General features: G+C 42.3%; 2 protein-coding genes across 2 annotated transcripts; one reads left to right on the forward strand and one right to left on the reverse strand.

The window, feature by feature from the left end:
• Positions 1–296: 296 nt before the first annotated feature.
• HNRNPA0 (heterogeneous nuclear ribonucleoprotein A0) lies at positions 297–3,178 on the reverse strand. Its single transcript, XM_076349841.1, has one exon. The coding sequence runs from the start codon at positions 2,893–2,895 to the stop codon at positions 1,960–1,962; it is 936 nt and encodes a 311-aa protein (XP_076205956.1). The 5' UTR covers positions 2,896–3,178; the 3' UTR covers positions 297–1,959.
• A 13,734-nt stretch (positions 3,179–16,912) lies between these two features.
• LOC143166158 (neuropeptide Y receptor type 6-like) lies at positions 16,913–18,115 on the forward strand. The gene has a single exon (XM_076350295.1). It carries the CDS (start codon positions 16,974–16,976, stop codon positions 18,093–18,095), a length of 1,122 nt encoding a protein of 373 aa, XP_076206410.1. The 5' UTR covers positions 16,913–16,973; the 3' UTR covers positions 18,096–18,115.
• The last annotated feature ends 332 nt before the right edge of the window (positions 18,116–18,447 follow it).

Below are 18,447 nucleotides of genomic sequence, written 5' to 3' on the forward strand. Positions count from 1 at the left end.
TCAACTAAAAGCAGCATCAGGTTAGATTGACATCAAAGACTGACAATACCTTGAAATTTCATGCGAAATCCTTCAGCCCAGAAGCACAAAGCCCTAGACATTTACTGTCCACTGGAATCAGTGGGAATTATATGCCTAGTATCTTGCGTATCTGGAGCAAAGCAAAAATCAGCTTTTAAGATGCAGTCCCATAAAGCATCAGCATTAAAGACTAAGTGCTTAGAAACCTGAAGTCAAAATAACTTTGTACTTTTTAAATCCATGCCCCGTATCATACATACTCTCACTCAAGCATATAAGGAATTCAAATCTTTATTTGATATCCATAAACCCATAAACGTTGCTATTCTATATTTCTATGCAGGAAGGCAGTTTTCCCCTAAAACATTATGCTTTTTAATAAACAACAAACTTTAATTCTATTGCGTGAAAGGGCTACAAATATACATTTGTTAATCAAGCAGACTACACAGATATTTTTGCTTTACAACTGGCACCTATGTTACTGGTACACTTAGCTGGCTCATTTATCATAGCACTTTGCCCACGTAGTTTAGATTATCACTTTTTGAAATATGGGCAATTGCAATTATTTAAAAAAAAAAAAAAAAAGAAATACGTGCTGAGGCAGGTATTGCAAATCCATTCCTTTTTCCCAGTCAGTACTCACGGAGCCCATCTTTATTCACATGCAGATGTCATTGCATTCTACACCAGTCATCTAGTGGCATAAAATAACTTTCCAAAGTCTAGTACAATTGTTAGCGAACCAATTTTACTCCTGCTGTAACGAAGCCTGCAGCAAGGGGGCTGCCATCCTGTCGGTAGGTGGTGCTGCGAGAGATTCTCGGGGAACTTTAACGAAGGACAATAGTTCAGAGTGAAAAGTCTGTTAACCCGGTACTATGAAAACAAGTATGCGTTTAATAGAAGGGATAAATGCCGACCCTTTCCTGGAAGGAATCATACACAGACAAACCGATAAGAGGACGTGAAACTAAGCAATTGGAAATTCTGAACATTTTATATGAATGAAGCACATGCTTAACACAAACTATTTCTTCAAAACTACACAGTACATACGTCGATGGAAAAGTCCTATAGAAAAAATCGACCAACCATGTCAGCACGTCAAACTGCCTAGTACAAGATGGTGGATGCACACAAACTGTGTAAAGTGAGAACGAATATTTAAAAAACAGACCACATCCACGGATTAGTACTTCAAAAATTTCTCTGTCGAGTGTTTGAAAACCAATAAATCCACTAGGGGGGTAGCAAAAAAGTCAATCAGGACCTTTACTGGCAATAAAATATTTACTCTAAGTACACAGATTTTAAAGCAGAGGAACACTTGCTTCAAACCTAGAAAAGCCTTAAAACCGTACGGAATGGATCCTAGGAAAAAAAATTAGACATGTAAAGGTCAATGAACACAATGATTTATTTAAAAAATAAAAAACGTAAAAACGATTTTTTCCTCCTTTACAGAAATGTTAATTTCAGTCATGGGATCCGAGTAGATTTTGTAGAAAAAAATGTAGTAGCCAGGTATCGAGTCCTTACAACAAAGGAAATTCCCCCATAACCCTCCCCAGTTTTTACTCCAGATCAGCGAGACACTTCCCACCCCATACCCCCAAAAAACAAATTAAAACAAGACATTTTTCGTTGCTAGTATAAAAACGACCAAGGTCCAAGTAATAATAAAAAAATAGAGTCCATCAATGACTGTAACACAAAGTATGTGTATGTGGGGCCCAGTCCATCTTCAGAGAGAAAGAAGTGGCACAGGCAGCAGAGGCGACCCCCAGGGGGCATTTAGGAGCTGCTCCCACAGCAGGGAGGCATTTAAAAGGAGCTGCCCTTCGGCGAATGAGGGGAGAAACCATTTAGAAGCTGCCCCGTATCAAAGGGAGGGCTCTCCACGCCACCCCCAATGCGTATGGGCGCTCCAGCTCAGAAAGAGCCGCCCCCGTAGCCTCCCCCACCATAGCCTCCTCTGTACGGTCCACTGTTACTGCGGCCCCCCCAGCTGCCGCCCCCTCCTCCACCTCCTCCGCCGCTCTTCATGGGGCCGTAGGAGGACTGGTGCTGGCTGTAGCTGCCGAACCCGCCGTACCCGTTGCCGTAGTCGCCGCCTCCCCCTCCGCCGCCGCCTCCGTAGGAGCCGCTGCCATAGGAGCCGTAACCGCCGCCGCCTCCTCCACCGTAGCCGCCGTAGCTATTGTAACCGCCGCCTCCTTTGGAAAGGCCGTTGTGATCCCGGTTGCCGGATCCGCCGCCGCCCCGACCCCTTCCTCCTCCTCTGCCTCCCCGGGAGGGCCTGGAAGAGCCGCCGCCTCCCCCGCCCGACTGGATGTCCTCCTTGGGCACGGCCTTCTTAACCTCCACGCGGTGGCCCTGGATCGGGTGGAACTTGACCACGGCCGCCTTGTCGGCGGCGTCGTGGTTCTGGAAATAGACGAAGCCGAAGCCGCGCTTCTTCCCGCTCTGTTTGTCGGCGATGATCTCGGCCTTCTCCACGGGGCCGAACTGGCTGAAATGCTGCACCAGGTCCCCTTCGCCTACGTCCCCTTTGAGGCCGCCCACAAAGAGCTTCTTCACCTTAGCGTGGGCCCCCGGTTTGGCCGAGTCCTCCCGGGACACGGCCCGCTTCAGCTCCACCGCGTTCCCGTCCACGGCGTGGGGGGAGGCGGCCATGGCGGCGTCGGCCTCCTCCACCGCCGAGTAGGTGACGAAGCCGAAGCAGCGGGAGCGCTTGGTCTGCGGGTTGAGCACGACCACGCAGTCGGTGAGGGTACCGTAGGCCGCGAAGTGCTCCCGCAGCCCGGCCTCCGTGGTCTGCACGTTCAGGCCGCCGATGAACAGCTTGCATAGCTGCGAGTTCTCCATGCTGCCGCCGGTGCCGGGGCTGCGCCTGGGCCTGGCGCCGAGACTCCTCCTCCTGTTGGGGGGCAGCTCTGAAGGTTTTTTCCCCCCCTTCTCCGTCTTGCCGCCTCTTCCCCCTCGCTTGCTGCGAACAGCGCGACCTCACGGCTGCGGCAGCCGCCGGCGATGGCTCCCTCGGCCTGGCCCAACGCCTTCGCTTCGCCTCACCTGACCAGCAGAAGAGACGGGGCGTCCCGGCTGCCGCCGCTCCCGCAGAAAGGGGGGGTGGGGGTGGGGGAAAACACAGGCACGCACAAAATGGCGGCGGCTACTTCTCAAGAGCTCGGCCGGCGACTGGTGCCCACACAAAGGGGACGCTGGGAGCCCCGCCCGCCGCCGCGCACGCCCCCCACGCCAGCGCAGCCAATGAGAGCGCGCCGACGGAGCCGTCCGCGACTCACCTTTAGGGGCGGGGCTCCGACCGCGATCGACGTGCGCGGCGACTAATCAGAGGGCGCGACCTCCGCCGCGCGTCGGCGAAAGGCCCGGGGTCCGCCGGTGACAGACGCGGCGGACAGCCAATAGAGTCGCGCTGTAACGGCCGGTGATGCGGGGCATCCTCTGCGCGCGTCGAGAGAAGGGGAGGGACCGGGACCGGCTCCGGCTGCGCCAATGCGTCAAGCCAGCGGCCGTGAGCCAATGGGCCTCCTCCGCCCCGGCCGCGCGCTTTCTCCCCGGCGGCCCCGCCCCGCGGGCGGGGGCAGCGCGCGGAGGGTCCGCGGGCAGCTCGCGCGGGAGCGTTTGAAACGCTGACCGTTAGGCGGCCGCGCCGCGCGCCCCCCGCCCCGCCCCGTCACCCGAGCGATGCCCCGGGCGCCCCCCGCTCGTCCCCTCCCTCCCTCCGCCCAGGCCTCGCTATTGTTCCCCGTCTGAGGGCCGCGAGCGGGGGAGGATCGGGGCCGCTGCCCCCCTCAGGGCCCGGCCTTGCCGGGCGGGGGCCGGGAGCAGGGGTTACCCGCTGACTGAAAGCTGGCCCAGGCCCGGCCCGGCCGGGCTCGCTTTACCTTCCGGTTGTATTCCGTTCTCCACCTCGGCCAGCCCCAGCCTTGCACCTTCATCGCCTTCGGCTCGCTCGCCTTCCCCGGCTTCACGGCAACACGGACCGTATATTCCTGACGGGCAGCGACCCCCCCCTTCGGGGGATTTCCCCGTTCCGTTTTGTCCAGTTCCCGTCTACTCCCTCTTAGCGTTTGTTGGCTCTTCTTCCCCCACTTGTGTCCCTTTTCCCCTTTCCAACACGCTCCCAACTACCCAGCCTGTTCTCTCAGGCAACGTCTTTCTCGCTTTTCCTGCTACAGTTTCCTCCCCCCTTTCCCAGTCCTCTTTCCAACCCTATCCCTGCCTCCTCTTCTCGCTCTTAAATCTCTCCTTAGCTCTAAAAAGCAGGTATTTTCTTAAAGAAATAATTAGAGCTGTTCAAGGGTGTGCAAGCCCTGTGAAATGACTAATAGTGAGATGTATTTCCTTTTCTTTTTTTACTTTAATAGTACCTCAAACATTGTCAGCTTGACGACTGCAGCATTATTTTCAACATTGAATTTTTAATCAGAAACAGGATTTTTTTTTTTTTTTCCCCTTGCACCCACTGGGGTTCATGTTGGAAATTATCTAGGTGCTAAGAACGATTTTTGTGGTGGATTTTTGTCCTTGAAGGAGAAAAGGTCAGTTCACTTTTCACTAGGCACGTTAGCACCTGCACCACACAGTTTCTGAAACTCATGTTAACTTACTTAGCCCTCCTCATAGATACTTGTCTAATCGGTTTCTAAAATCTTCAGTGAAAGCAATTTCACAACCTCTTCAGGTAGCTTCTTCCCTTGTTCATTGTTTCCGCAACGAGATAAAGGTTTCCATTTAGACACTGAGACAGTCTTTGAAAAAAAACCCCATGTAATCGAATATATTAAAGTGAGCGCAAACCTCAAGAACTCATGAAGTGTTGAAGCACCTGTATGTAGCGTACTCAACCCAGTCGTCTTCTTTGCTAAGTAAATGTATGTGCTAATACACTGTGGGCTCTACTCAGATGATAGCTCTTCCTCTTCTGCTCGGGCACCTCTCCCGGTTTGCTCTGTTCCTTGTCTTCCGTTGCTTTGCTTTTTCAGGCACTAGAACCCGAAAAGCAGGTCTGTCTTGTCTCATCTATGACGATAATTCCATAGACGTTTTCCAAGATTTTTTTAGGACACTGTTCCCTATGAAAGCGTCGTATTACCTCTACCAGTTAGCACAGGTTGAGAGTATTATTTCTGACCATTGCAGTATTTGTCAGACACTTAAGAGCTGCACCTCCAAAGAAAGTGTTTGACCTGCAAAAATCTTCCTTGAAGTCCCCTGCGTAATACCTGTTTTATATCCCAGTTCTTGGCTTTCAAAAGCCTGTCTGTGCTATTTTATTCTCCACACCATCCAAGAACGCTGGCTCCAGACCTCACAGCCACAAGTCACCTTACCCTCCTGAGTCACAGATGGGAAATCCAGATTAGCATACTGGAAAACAGAGGTTTTGGGGACTGGCTTAATAAAAATTACTATCAGACCACCTGGTTTCCAGCAAGATTGTATCCTGGATCCCCTGTCAGACACATTACTGGTCCCTTGCTCAGGGAGAAGAGTTTAAGTTTTCCCTCCAATAGCAATCCCGAGAGCCTTTTGTAAAGGCGTATACTGAATATTCCGATCCTCCTGACCTGGTGGTTGCAGGTTTGTATGAGGCACCGTATCAGGATGTGGTTCCCCGGTTGTCTGAAGTGATCTGCGCTGGGATTGCTGTGCTCCAGCCCTCCAGCCACGGGATCCCGCCTTCTCCCATGCGCCAGCCCTGATGCTTGCGGAAGCACACAGCGATCCACTTAAGAGAACTGAGACAGCCAAAAATAATTTTATCATGAAAAAGGGCTTAGTTTTTAGCTGCCTCAGCTTTCTGAAACAGTTTTTTGCATGATCCCATGAGTGCTGGCGCTGGCAGGAGGGAGGAAGCAGAACTGCAACATCCCCCTGATTTAGATCAACTGCTGTGGAAATGCACCCTTGGAGACCCGCAGATAGAAGCGTAACATTGACTGTGCTGGAAGGTTGGTTAACTACAGCCCCAGATGAAGTCCAGAGAGGCTGAACATTTCAGCACAAAGATTCTTCCTTATTCCTCTTCAGATGATGTCAACTCCAGAGATTAACACTGCTAGTAAAATTCTGGCCTCATTTCTATCAGCGGGCCAAGTTTTCATGCTTTAGTCTTAAAGGCTATGATTATCATTAACCAGTAGGATTAATACTTGCAATATAGTAATCTGATTTTTCTTAATTTTTTTTTTCCTGTTATAGCCAAGTCTGTTAAGAGTTACTTATTAATACGTCTGGAATATTAAATGTCCGTGTTTGACAACCACTTACAGGGAAAGACGTCGTATGTTTAGATCCATTTATCTCAATGCATGAGCAGACACAATCATTTTATCTAGTTTTAGAAGAGAATGTGCCCATAATGTCACTGAAATATTTGTGGTTTTAAAATAAACAAACACACCCTACTCTATTTAAAAAAAAAAAAAAAAAAAAAAAAGCTTCTTCCCAGAGACCGTCTGCAAGCTCCACACAATTACAGGAAATACAAAAATATATTTTGCCTACCACTTATTGTAAAAACTGTGTGGCCCTTCCCAAAATAAATTAATATCTCTTTCATGTAGAAAATAACCCACGAGAGTTTTATAGACCCTTAATAATTTACAGCAAAAAGGAAGAAAAATTAAGAGGAGCTAATTATGGCCTCAACAGATAACAAAGAAAACATAACAACCTATACAATAAAAATTCATTGTATGCGCAGTTTAAGTTTCTAACACTGGTAAAAGCTCCACCTCTGTCACCACCTAAAGAAAACACGTTTCTCAAACCAGAGGCACCGCCCAAATAATGCACCGTGTTAAATGTCTTCACGGGATATTTTAGTTGGTGTTAGAAGGAAGGAAAACCACATTGGTTTCATGCATAAAGAATTCCAGTTACTCCAGTAGCAAGCATACTACTGAGAGTCCACAGGAGGGCACCGCTGCTTAAAAGATCAAAAAACAGAGGCATTTGAACAGTCCCTTTCCAGCACTAGACTTCCTGTTACCAAATATTCTGAGTAAAATCTGATACAAAATAAGTTATTAAGGAAGTCTTTATAGCGATTTTTGTCACTAAAGAAACATAATTCTCTCATGCTGTTTAATGGGTCCAAACTTCTAAGATAGAAAAGGAATACTGAAGTTTTGGAAAAGAGCATCGGGGCAATAGAAGGACATTAAGGAGTCAAAAGTAGCTCTTGTAAGTCATAAATATTTTGATTATCTAAAACCCTCGTATAAACACAAAGTCATATCCTTTTAATTTGTTTCAACCTCTTTAATCTAGTTTATATCGGTGTGGTTGGCTTCCATAGTCAACAGGTATTGATTTTTTTTTTTTTTTAAACTATGAGCTGGATTTTTTTAATGAATTTAAGTACGTTTTGTTAGTATAGTGCAATCCTCTAGATTTAGGCCTGGTTTTACCTTTCAACAGACGGAAAGCATTTTGAAACCTCCAGGATTCCTTCATGCAGACTGTTTGCTGAATTAGTTCTGCATCGACGTTATGCTCCTTGAAGACTGTAATAACATCATCCTGGCTATAGACAGATTTCATCCTGATTTTCTAAATGTGCATAGGTGGAAACAGTTGGGAATAGAAGGGATTCGACCATAATCTCCCAGATCACTCTGAGATCCGCACACGTTCAGGCAAGGATTTTTGATCTAATCCTTTCAAAGAGATATTAACAGACTTTTAGAAGCCTCGTTCCTACCCAAATCAACACCCCAGGCAGAGAGTAATTTTGCAGTTCATTGGAAGACACCACAAACTTCCCCATCCTGGCCCCTTGCTTTAGCTACGAGTGTGAAGAACTTCTTAAAAGAGATACAACTGTCCTTGAGAGCGCTCTTGCTTTTTTTGGCAGAAGATTTATCTTCCACCCTGTTCTGCTGTTTGTACTTTAATCTGCATAAACATCAAATCTGTGATCTTACTTTTGAGACTGTCATGAATTAGCACTGGTTGGGAGAGGGTTTTCATTGAAAAAGATTGATTAAAATGCACTGAGAGGAAACTAGACAGTCTTTTGCCTACCTAAAGTTTGAACATGACACTCTACAGGATAAAAACGTCTACCCTGTGCAAATTCAGATGAGGAGTAAAACACTACCCCTCTCTTTTATTTGCTTAACGCAAAATAAGATATTCTACAGATAAAAAGGTAACTACAGAATAACCCACAGGAACTATTTCTTCAGTAAGTAGTAGTAGTAAGTAGTATTAAAAGTTCACCTTACTGAACAAAATCTTCCCTGAGCCCTTAGTAAGAGGAGTGTGCTGAAAGACAGAAACACACCTTCGTGAAGGGTGAAGCGGAAAGTCATCAAAGAATTGAATTTGCATCCTTTTCTTTGGACTTAGATTACCATTTTTCCCTAAAACCTGCCCTCCCTCCTCTTCCCTCTGAAGCTCAATTTCTCTTTGCCTCTTTCATATTTTCACTCTTCTGTCATAATTGATGATTTCCTTTCTTCTCTTTCCTAAAAGTTTATATAAGAGCTGGTCATAATTTGAAGTGATGGGATGAAAGTAAGACAGCAAAATACAGTCTGAAAAGTCAAGGTTCTTGTCAAGGATCAAAGAATCTAGCAATCCTGCGACAGATGTGAGATGGTATATCTTTCACTTCATCTTAGTCCAAGACAGACCAGGATCACAAGTTTTGCCAAAGGAAGACCTGGAGCCAGCAGCAATCTCAGCCACGCTCTGATCTTTTTCATCTGCAAATCTTTCTTTATGTATTTTCCAGTTAAAATTAAAATCTACTTGCTCTTTTCCCCTTAGCTCTTCCTAGGCCCCATCTATTTCTTGTTCCACTGAACCTCAGTAGGGTGTTTTTTGTGGTGCTTTTGCGTGACTGACATTTAGCTTTGTTTGAAAACAGCAGGAGGAGTTATGCTATGAAGTTCAGTATGTACCTGTCTGAAATTAGCTGTAAGACATCCATGTTATTCAAGAAGTTTTAAAATGAGGTGGTGTATAAAAGTGAGGCTTTCTAGACACAAAATAGCAATCTAGAATTCATAATTTTAATTCAGAAAATCAAAACTGTTATTACAGTTTGAAACACGCAGGAAAATTGAAACAGATTAACAGGAAAAACCTTCTGATTATTTCAGTATTTCTTAATTAACAACTAGGACAGTGAAAAATGTCATGGCATGAGAACAGCAGGGTTTGGTGCTCACAGTGTTGTTATAAAAAGACAGTATAATGGAAAAAAAACAGAGATACAAATGATCATATTCCCCCAAAATCTGTGAGCCATTGAAATAATTCATTCTTTGGCAGAGATCACTCTTGGAAAACATCAGCTGGAGAAGTTCTAGAAAGCTACAAAGGATTGGATCAGGGTTTAGAAAGTGGAAACTATTATAAAATATGAATTAATGCAGTCACGCTCCTATTACAATTACTCACATCTCTTATCTCTTTTTCAGTAAGAAAAGTAACTTGGCTGACCCCAAAAATAAAGATGCTAACCTTCCAGCCAGAGAGTGTATCAGTCTCCGTCTCAATTGTATGCCAACTGAATAAAGTCCAGAAATTAGCCGAAAGTTCGTGGCATGATATAATTTTAAAAATGAATACGCTATTATAAGTAAGGCATTTAAAGTTAAAGCAGATTTTAAAACACTTGACTTTTCATTCTAGGCATGACCTAATTGAGAGGTACAGACCAGAATGAAGCATCAAGGATATTGAAAGCTATTCTCTAGAGCTGCACAATGTAAAGGAGTGAAACCTAAACTCCAGGTAGTGAACCTGAGTGATTTGTGTGATAATTTTTTCCAATTAAGAAAAAAAATTCTGAATCATGAAGCAGTGTTTCAACTTACACATATACATCAATCCTTCTTCATCTGCATGATCTTTGGAGAAGTATTTCCAGTGCATACTTGGTGGATTTTCAGATGTTGCTAGTTTGGTCAAATTATAACCCATTTGCTAAAGATACCTTACTAGGGTGTTGATCTCTCCACGAAACAGGAAAATGTGAAGGGACCGTGTTTTTCCTCCATCACAGCATATTATCTTACTTTTCTGACATTAACTGGCACATCTGACACTAACATAAGAGATTTCCAATTATTCTTGCTTATTTCTCTGTGCCTCTTTGAAGTGCTATAGAGAATAATACTTATTAGGAAGAAATATTCCAGATCCTTCAGAGATGTTACAGGTCACTGAACCAGCTCTTAGCCAAACTGCTGTTAAAGAACTCTTTCACCTAGGAAGCTGAGAAGTGGTATGTATCCATCTCCACTAAATCTTGCTTTCTGAAGAAGGGGGCCGCAGCAGGTAGGAACAAGGACCGCTGCACAGCTACATGGGAGAGGCAACTAAGTAAAAGCAAGAGTTTAGAGTGGTCAGCCATCAGCAAAGATTCCTGCTGGGCAAGGAATCATGTAAATGCCAAAGCAAAAGGTGAGCTCAAAGGACTTATATGCTAGAGAACTTTTCACCAACAGGCTGTTGCCAACGCAACAGACGTTATTACAAACTTAAAGTTTGAAAACCTGTTTATTATGACACCTAATCACTTACCCTGGTTTTCCACACTGCCCATGGTCTGTATGCCATAGCCTGGGAGCCAGAGTAATAGCATGCCTTCACTGTAATCAAGGTGAGACTGAACTTCATAGGCATGGACCCTGCTTAGCTATGAGCTGGCTGGTTCAGATGATAGCGCCCTGAGCTCTGCGCTTGTAATGATTACTTGCCACCTGGTTTAAAACTGGTTTGGGAACATTTACGCAAGTTGAGGTCATGCCTCCAGCTGCTCTGTAACCAGGTGCTTAGAAAAGATGTTCCAATTGATTTCAATATGAATATCATACCTGGAAAGCTTTTAGGATCAGGCTTTTATTGGAATGATGATCAGTATAATGATTGGCATTCAGTAGAGCGAGAATCAGTACACTGATTGTTTTGAGGTTTTGTTCATTTGTTTGTTTTGCAAACTGAGACAGAAATCCATAATAAAACTGTTAAAAATCATATCAAGACTCCTACCATTTTCTATGATACAGTCATCTTTGAACTGCTGAAATCCCACAAAGGCAGTTACTAAATTTACACTTGACATTGGCAAGCCAACTGCAGTCTTATCTGCAATATATTTTAACTTTTTGTTACCAGGTTACATATAAAGTTTGCTTCTCACTACAGTTGCAGTCCTGCCTTCCAGTTAGTTATCAATGTCTACTGATAAAGGCTATTTTCCCATCACTTAATATTGAGCAATTTAGAAATAACGTGATCATTTATATAAAGTAAATACAATTCTGCTATCCATTAACCTTTTCTGCAAACAGACGCTATAGCATTTGGCTGAAAACAATATACCTTGATCCCTTCATACACAGCCACAGATTCCACTTAGTATACATACCTTTGACGTCAGGCATAAACAGACCAAGAGCAGCTACACCCACAAGCCTCTGATGTCGGATATGATCTAATTCACAACAGGTTACAACAAAATTAAATCCACAGAAGGCAGCAGATTGATAGGACTGTAAAACCAAGGGGATCACACGTTAAACACTTCAGTCTTTCCACGGATGGAGGACTGCATACAGTGTTATATTAGAAACAGAGGCCTCTATAAATAAGCAACCTGACCTTTGTTTGAAATTTATAAATAGGATCAGAGCATCTTTTAATTTTACTGACTTATTTCCTTTATAAACAGATAATGCATTTTTATGGCTTGTTCTGATGCATATCTAGCACATTCCATTTTTAGGTCTTGATTCACTTCCTGGGTTACACTACAACCAGAAGCAGAAATTCTAAAGTACTTTGGAAAAGCTTTGGGTTTATAGTATTTTTGACATAATCAAAACCAGCAAGTGCTAGAAATGTTTTAGAAAAGCATATTCACGTTGCTCGACTGTAGCATTTTGGTTAAAATTTCGGAATTCATAGACCACACCTAGAATAAAAAGCAATGGGCTAAACTAAAGTGAAGGAAATTTTAGGGGGAGGCATTAAGGAAGTCTTCCTAACAGTAAATTAGGCACTTGACTACCTAATCTAGGATTACCACAGATGTTTAAAAAACAGGTTAGGCAAATACATCATGAATAGACACAAATATACTAGAAGCAGGAGGTTTGCCTGGCTGATCTCAGAGGCTCCCTCCACCCCTATTTTCTACAAATACAATAGCATGACAACTAACAATATTTTCAGATAATTAGTTCTAACCTGCACCTTAGGTACAGCATCAGCCTTGCTCAACCCAAAAGTCCTACTGCTTTTCAAAATCATTCTCTCCAAAAAAACAGACACAGTAAGACAGACTCCAGTACACTCTCAAATGTTTTGTCTGCAAGTTTCTACTTCTCTAATTTAACAGGGAATTCTCATCTAGTTTTCCTGAGGCTGTTCCCACACAAACACATTCTAACTCTGGCCCATTTTCTATTGCTTCTGCTTTTTCTAGTGCTGGAGAGCCACAGAGTGGTTCAGCGTAAGAGATTGGGATACTAGGGTTGAGTGGACCCAGGTACAAATTCAAGAGTTTAAAAAGCAGTGTACCAAATAGCACATCCTAAGAAAGACCAGTTCCTTTCCCATCCCATAAAAGTCCACTCTAAATATTTAATATGCTGATTCTGCTAATATTTATTAGCTTAAAAAAATGCCAGTATGTATTACAATATAGTTCAACATGCTGCAGTAAGTACTAGTGAATGCTGATTTTTATAAACAAGCAACAAACAACTATAAAAGGTACGGGCTTTTACTGGCAAAACAGTAATAATAATAAAGCCCCTTTTCAACATGTGCTAGTGTAATGTGCCATGCTTCGCTTTTCAGGAATATTTTTCTATCTCTGGAGTATAAGCTAAAATAGCAATTTATAATGAAAACATGATGATCTTAATTGCAATAGAGCAAGTGATACACTTAATAGGATGTGCATGCTCTTTCTAAGCAGTTTACTGTATTGTCATATCTCCCTCAGTTAAGAAAGCAATAAGCCATCTGCAGATGTTTATGTATGAAATCCATCACAGGGAAAACATTTGCACTACAGAACAGATAAGATAATTAAAAATGAAATTGCAAGATAAGGTGTTTGACAGGGCGGAGGGAAGCCGCACAGTGGAGGAAAAACCATCCCCATGACTACTGGTCCTTTCTCCTCCCTGCTCATTGCTGTTCGCCTCTTCTTTGATTCCAGAGCTTGTTTTATTCCTCAGCAGCCTTTCTACAGACTGGCGGATCCAGTCACAGTTGGAAATTGTGGAACTGTGGTTTGTTTCAGAAAGAGAAGAAAAGAGAGTTTAAGTATCGCCTTAGCAGCAGATGGCTTTGCTTTGGATTCTTTTATACACAAAGGAGATGTGTTTGCTGGCTTTGTAATTAACTCAAAAAGGGAAAAGAAAAATTGTTAAAGGCAGTGTGGATATGACTTGAATTTTTCATCAGGTAAGAAGTCAGAAAATCCATAAAACTGTGGTAAAAGTTACTGAAATAATATCTTTTAAAGGATTATTGTATTCTGTACATCATATTTAAAATTGCATGGAAAGTTTCCTCCAGATTTTATCTGCGCAATACTTTGGAACTTAATAAACAGACCATGTTTGCAACCAAAACATTTACTGGTCACTTTGAAGGGATGGGACTATGCATCTTTAACATAGGTAAGAAAATACTTAGGAAAGAAAGCCTTTTTAAAACTAATTTTATTTTAGACTATGCTTTTAACTTTCTTTTGCTTATGCATGTTTCAGTAATGTTTCTGCACCTAGAGGAATGAAACAACTAGGCTAAGTGGATTATCATTTCTTGTAGTGTTAAACTCTCACTATGGTAGAGAACCTCTTTCAAAATGCATGGATTAGGGATTGAAGGAATTAGTTCTCTTATTAAACACTTCAATCCAATTCTGACATCAGCTGTAGTTGTGGTTCAAGGGTGCTGATTCTGCTAGTATTTACTAGCTTAAAAAATGCCAGTATGTATTACAATATAGTTCAACATGCTGCAGTAAGTACTAGTGAAACTTATTTTTCTAATGCTATGAATACTCCAGGTGTTTAAAAAAGACAGGTGTAATTGTTTTATTGCCAAGGAAATGTTTAAATTGCCTTGCAGAATGACATGTACTAAAGACTACACTTTTTAACTCACAGTACAAACCAAACAGTGAAAAGAAATTAATCTTTTTCCTGAAAAAAGGACAATGTAGAGGATCAGTGTGCTAAAAGCTAATGTAGTGAGTGAACTGATCACAAGGTCAGTACGGGGACTTTTCTTTAATGGTAGAAAGCACCAAAGAAGCCCTACCACCCACACTGAATTCTTGGGAGAGGACATTCAGCACTCACTATCAAACCGTGTTGTGCAACCATGGATAAATAAGCGAGCATAGCAAATAGCGCATAAAATATTACAAACCTGGCTCAGCCTCATGTCCTTTGAGTCCCCACAGCTTCTCCTGATAACGTAAAAAGCAGAGAAGAGTAGAGCTTGTCTTTGAAGGTATCTCGCTTCCAAGCCAGATCCCCTGCTAACACCCAATCTTTTCCCGAAGGGCAGGGCTCAAATCTCTGCCAGTCAGGTGAATACTGCAGGCAGTGCAAAGAGGAAGATCACCCTTGGGATAAAGCAGCCAGACTTTAGACCCTTACACATCTAAACTGGCAGCAAAGCTCATCAGGGCAACATTTACCACTGGTTGGCCTCTTGTCCTTCCAGCACACACATCCTTCTGTGTGATAAATCCAGCCAGGCAATTAGTGCTTCTTCAGGGGAAAAGTAGTTTACAGTGCATTCCAGGAAATATGTTGCCTGAAGGTGCTGCTGCCCAGCCACATCATCGGTTTCTGCAGGGTCTGACTGTGCTACCTTCAGGATCCCTTCCATTTCTCCTGGACGTATGAGGAGAAGAGTTTTTGCAAGCTGGTGCCCACACAGTAGGGTACATAGCTCTTGTTCCTGACCGACTGGAGTAGGGACACCTGCAAGGGACTACAAAGTCTATCTGAGCCACTAGACTTCAATAGCTTTTGCAGCATGATTGCGCAAGTTTCTATGCCATTCCCTCCAGATAGCTGTAACCGAGCCAGCCGGGTTATTCAGGGAGACTACAGGGCTTAACGTTGGCCCCTGACCACAAATTAAGTCATATTTGGAATATCAGGGCCCCATATAGTCACATAAATCTACAGCCACTTCTCACTCCAACATGACTACACTAGCTGAAAAGTGTATTTTAATCAGAATGAGAGTGGTTATAGATCCTCCAAAGGTGATTGGGTTTTGTTTTTTTCAGAATCTTAATTTGAAGCACCCAAACTAATGTCATGCAGAAGCACCAGGATAAAGCAGTCGAGGATATAACTCTAGCTGGAATATTCTTTGGGTGCCTGGGGGCAAACAGTTACAGAATCATAGTTCCCAGTTTAACCCTGGATTTGGTGTTTAATCTCGTGCAAGCAACTAAACATTTTTTTATTCCTTCATGACTAAATAATGGCAATAGTTTCTGTAAAAAGGTTGACAAATCTTCTACACAGAAACAAATTATTTCTAGTAATAATAAAACATCCACCTATCCCTTCTTTTTGCGCATCCTCTTTAACTTTCCACTGCTTCTTCATCCTCCTTTCTCCACAGGGCTCTCAACACTGTGGTATTTATTACTAGGGGTGAAGAATGACCTCCTTCCTGCTAGTTTTCCAATAATTCCTACTTCAAAAAGGAATTAAGGTGAGTTGAGTTAGAGCTGGGTTTTGAAAGGTTTACGTGTAGAACCTATTTATCCATCTTTCAAAGTAACCCTTACATCCTCCTTTTTTCCTTTTCCAGGTTGGAAACATAGCCTCTTTCTGGCCAGAAAGCTGGTGAGCCTTTGATTTAGGATTAACTTTAATTCAATGATAAATTCAAACCCATCAGGATATTAATGGGAAGAATTAAGTTCAGCAGAATATTAGTTTTATAACAACAGAATTGTACTAATATCAGATTTTTGCTTGACAACTGTTTAAGTTAGAACTGCAAGAAGAATCAACTCTCTGTCTCTTGAGTACATGTTGTATTTAACCACAGAAAATTTTGGGGGTATCATTTGTCAAACTTGTACAACAGCACACGGTGTGTAGGGAAATGAGACAACCTTTGGCAACTACCGATATGGAAATAATTGTATGTGTAACTAAGATGTGATCTTTGTTTGGTTTACATTTTTCTCAGATTAGATTGAGGGAAAAGGGCCTGCTATCTTTAATGTATAAACAGAACAGGAAACTCCCTTAAAGATGTCCTTCATAGAGGTGTTGAATATCACTTAAGCTCAAGCACACATAATTTTGATTAAGCAGAAGGATTTGGTGTATTAGCTCACATTGCTTTGTAGTTCTAGAGAAAATATGTGTGATGTCTAAGCTAGCAATGTGATATCAGGACCCAATTCTTCATTCTTCTGATAATAAAAAAAGCAACAGATTATCCCCATTGGAATTCTTTAAACCTTGCTAAATCTTCGGCTGAGACAGATCTTAAAATATGTTATTTTGAAAAGCAAAGTTTATCCACAGTTGGTAAAGGAGGATTTGCATGAAAATGTTCATACAAGTTTAAACAGAGCTGTCACTGCTATTTCTTATACATCACAATCAGTTACAGTTCTGTAACACTGTCAGTGCAGAACCTCAGAAAAGTAGCATCAACCTCTATCCATATACATATACACACCAAAAACCACTAATACTCAACCACTGGCTTTTCCTTTCAGGATTTCTCAGTGCTATAATTAATTAGATTAGATTTGCTCAAAACTTCAAGGACACCAACTACAAAGATAGACTCGTAGTAATCATTGCCTTGGAAAGCTCCGTACAAAGTATATTCTAAATAATAGTAGGTTTTGTCCATAGGTTGGCAGATGCTTCACGATGGATAAAGCCATTCAGCATCCCAGTGAGATTCTGTCTAATCAAACCATCTCAAACATTAGCTATTCTCAGTTTTTAAACTTTGACACATGCCAACCTTCCTTCCTTGCAGAATTCTTGCTTATTACAGCCTACACATTAGTTACAATAGTGGGCATTTTTGGAAATCTTTGCCTGATTATTATAATAAAGAGACGGAAAGAAGCTCAAAATGTTACCAACATTTTGATTGCCAACCTCTCTTTATCAGATGTCTTGATCTGTATCATGTGTATTCCTGTCACAGTTGCATATACCTTAATGGACTACTGGATATTTGGGGAAGCTATGTGTAAAATCAGTTCTTTCATACAAAGTGTATCTGTCACAGTCTCCATTTTCTCACTTGTACTCATTGCTATCGAGAGATACCAGTTAATTGTAAACCCACGTGGCTGGAAGCCTAGTATTTCACATGCTTACTGGGGAATTCTTTTCATCTGGGGGCTTTCCCTCATAATAGCCATTCCTTTTTTAATATTTCACCAATTAACTGATGAACCCTTCAAACATCTATCTTTCCATAGTGATTTCTACAAGAACAAGGTTGCTTGCATCGAAGCATGGCCATCTGTTACGGAACGACTGATTTTTACCACTAGTCTGCTGGTTTTCCAGTACTGCTTCCCACTGGGGTTTATTTTTATCTGCTATCTCAGGATATTTGTGTGTCTTCGAAGGAGACATGGTAAAATAGACAGGATGAGAGAGAATGAGAGCAGACTGAGTGAAAACAAAAGGATTAATATTATGTTGATATCAATTGTTGTGACTTTTGCAGCTTGCTGGTTGCCTCTCAATATATTCAATGTTGTTTTTGACTGGAACTATGAGGCACTAATGAGCTGTAATCATAATCTAGCATTTACAATATGCCACCTTGTGGCCATGATCTCAACATGTATCAATCCCATCTTTTACGGATTTCTCAACAAGAACTTTCAGAAGGATTTGATAGTATTAGTTCACCACTGCAGATGCTCAGCATCACAAGAGGAATATGAAAATATTGCCCTTTCAAATCTGCAAACTCACCCATCCAAGGGATCTCTGAAATTAAATAATACCCCTGTGGATATCTAAAATAATCCAACAGCAGTTTCCAAAATTTTGTATTTTGTTGTAGATGACCTCTTTCTGTAGGTCTTGATCATGTTACCGTTGAGAGGAAGTCTTTGCCATTTAGTTCAGCAAAAACAGGATTATGCTCCCATAGGCATACTCTTAACAGGTACTTTATGATGGTATTAATGCTAATAAACCACTTCCAAGAGTCCTAAAGATCAATAATAATGAATTATAAACAGTATTAACATCTTTCTTTTTTAATCCACAATTTCCAAGTCACTGGCATACTACACCTTAGCACCAATAAAAATATTTCCATTTCAGCCACTGATGTGGTTGTCCTTCCTAAACACCTGGCTTCACCCAA

The sequence above is a fragment of the Aptenodytes patagonicus genome, chromosome 12, assembly GCF_965638725.1.
Source record: "Aptenodytes patagonicus chromosome 12, bAptPat1.pri.cur, whole genome shotgun sequence".
NCBI lineage: Eukaryota > Metazoa > Chordata > Aves > Sphenisciformes > Spheniscidae > Aptenodytes > Aptenodytes patagonicus.

Coding starts and splice junctions, on each gene's coding strand:
- HNRNPA0 (XM_076349841.1), bottom strand. CDS start 2,895: ATGGAGAACTCGCAGCTATGCAAGCTGTTCATCGGCGGCCTGAACGTG.
- LOC143166158 (XM_076350295.1), top strand. CDS start 16,974: ATGGATAAAGCCATTCAGCATCCCAGTGAGATTCTGTCTAATCAAACC.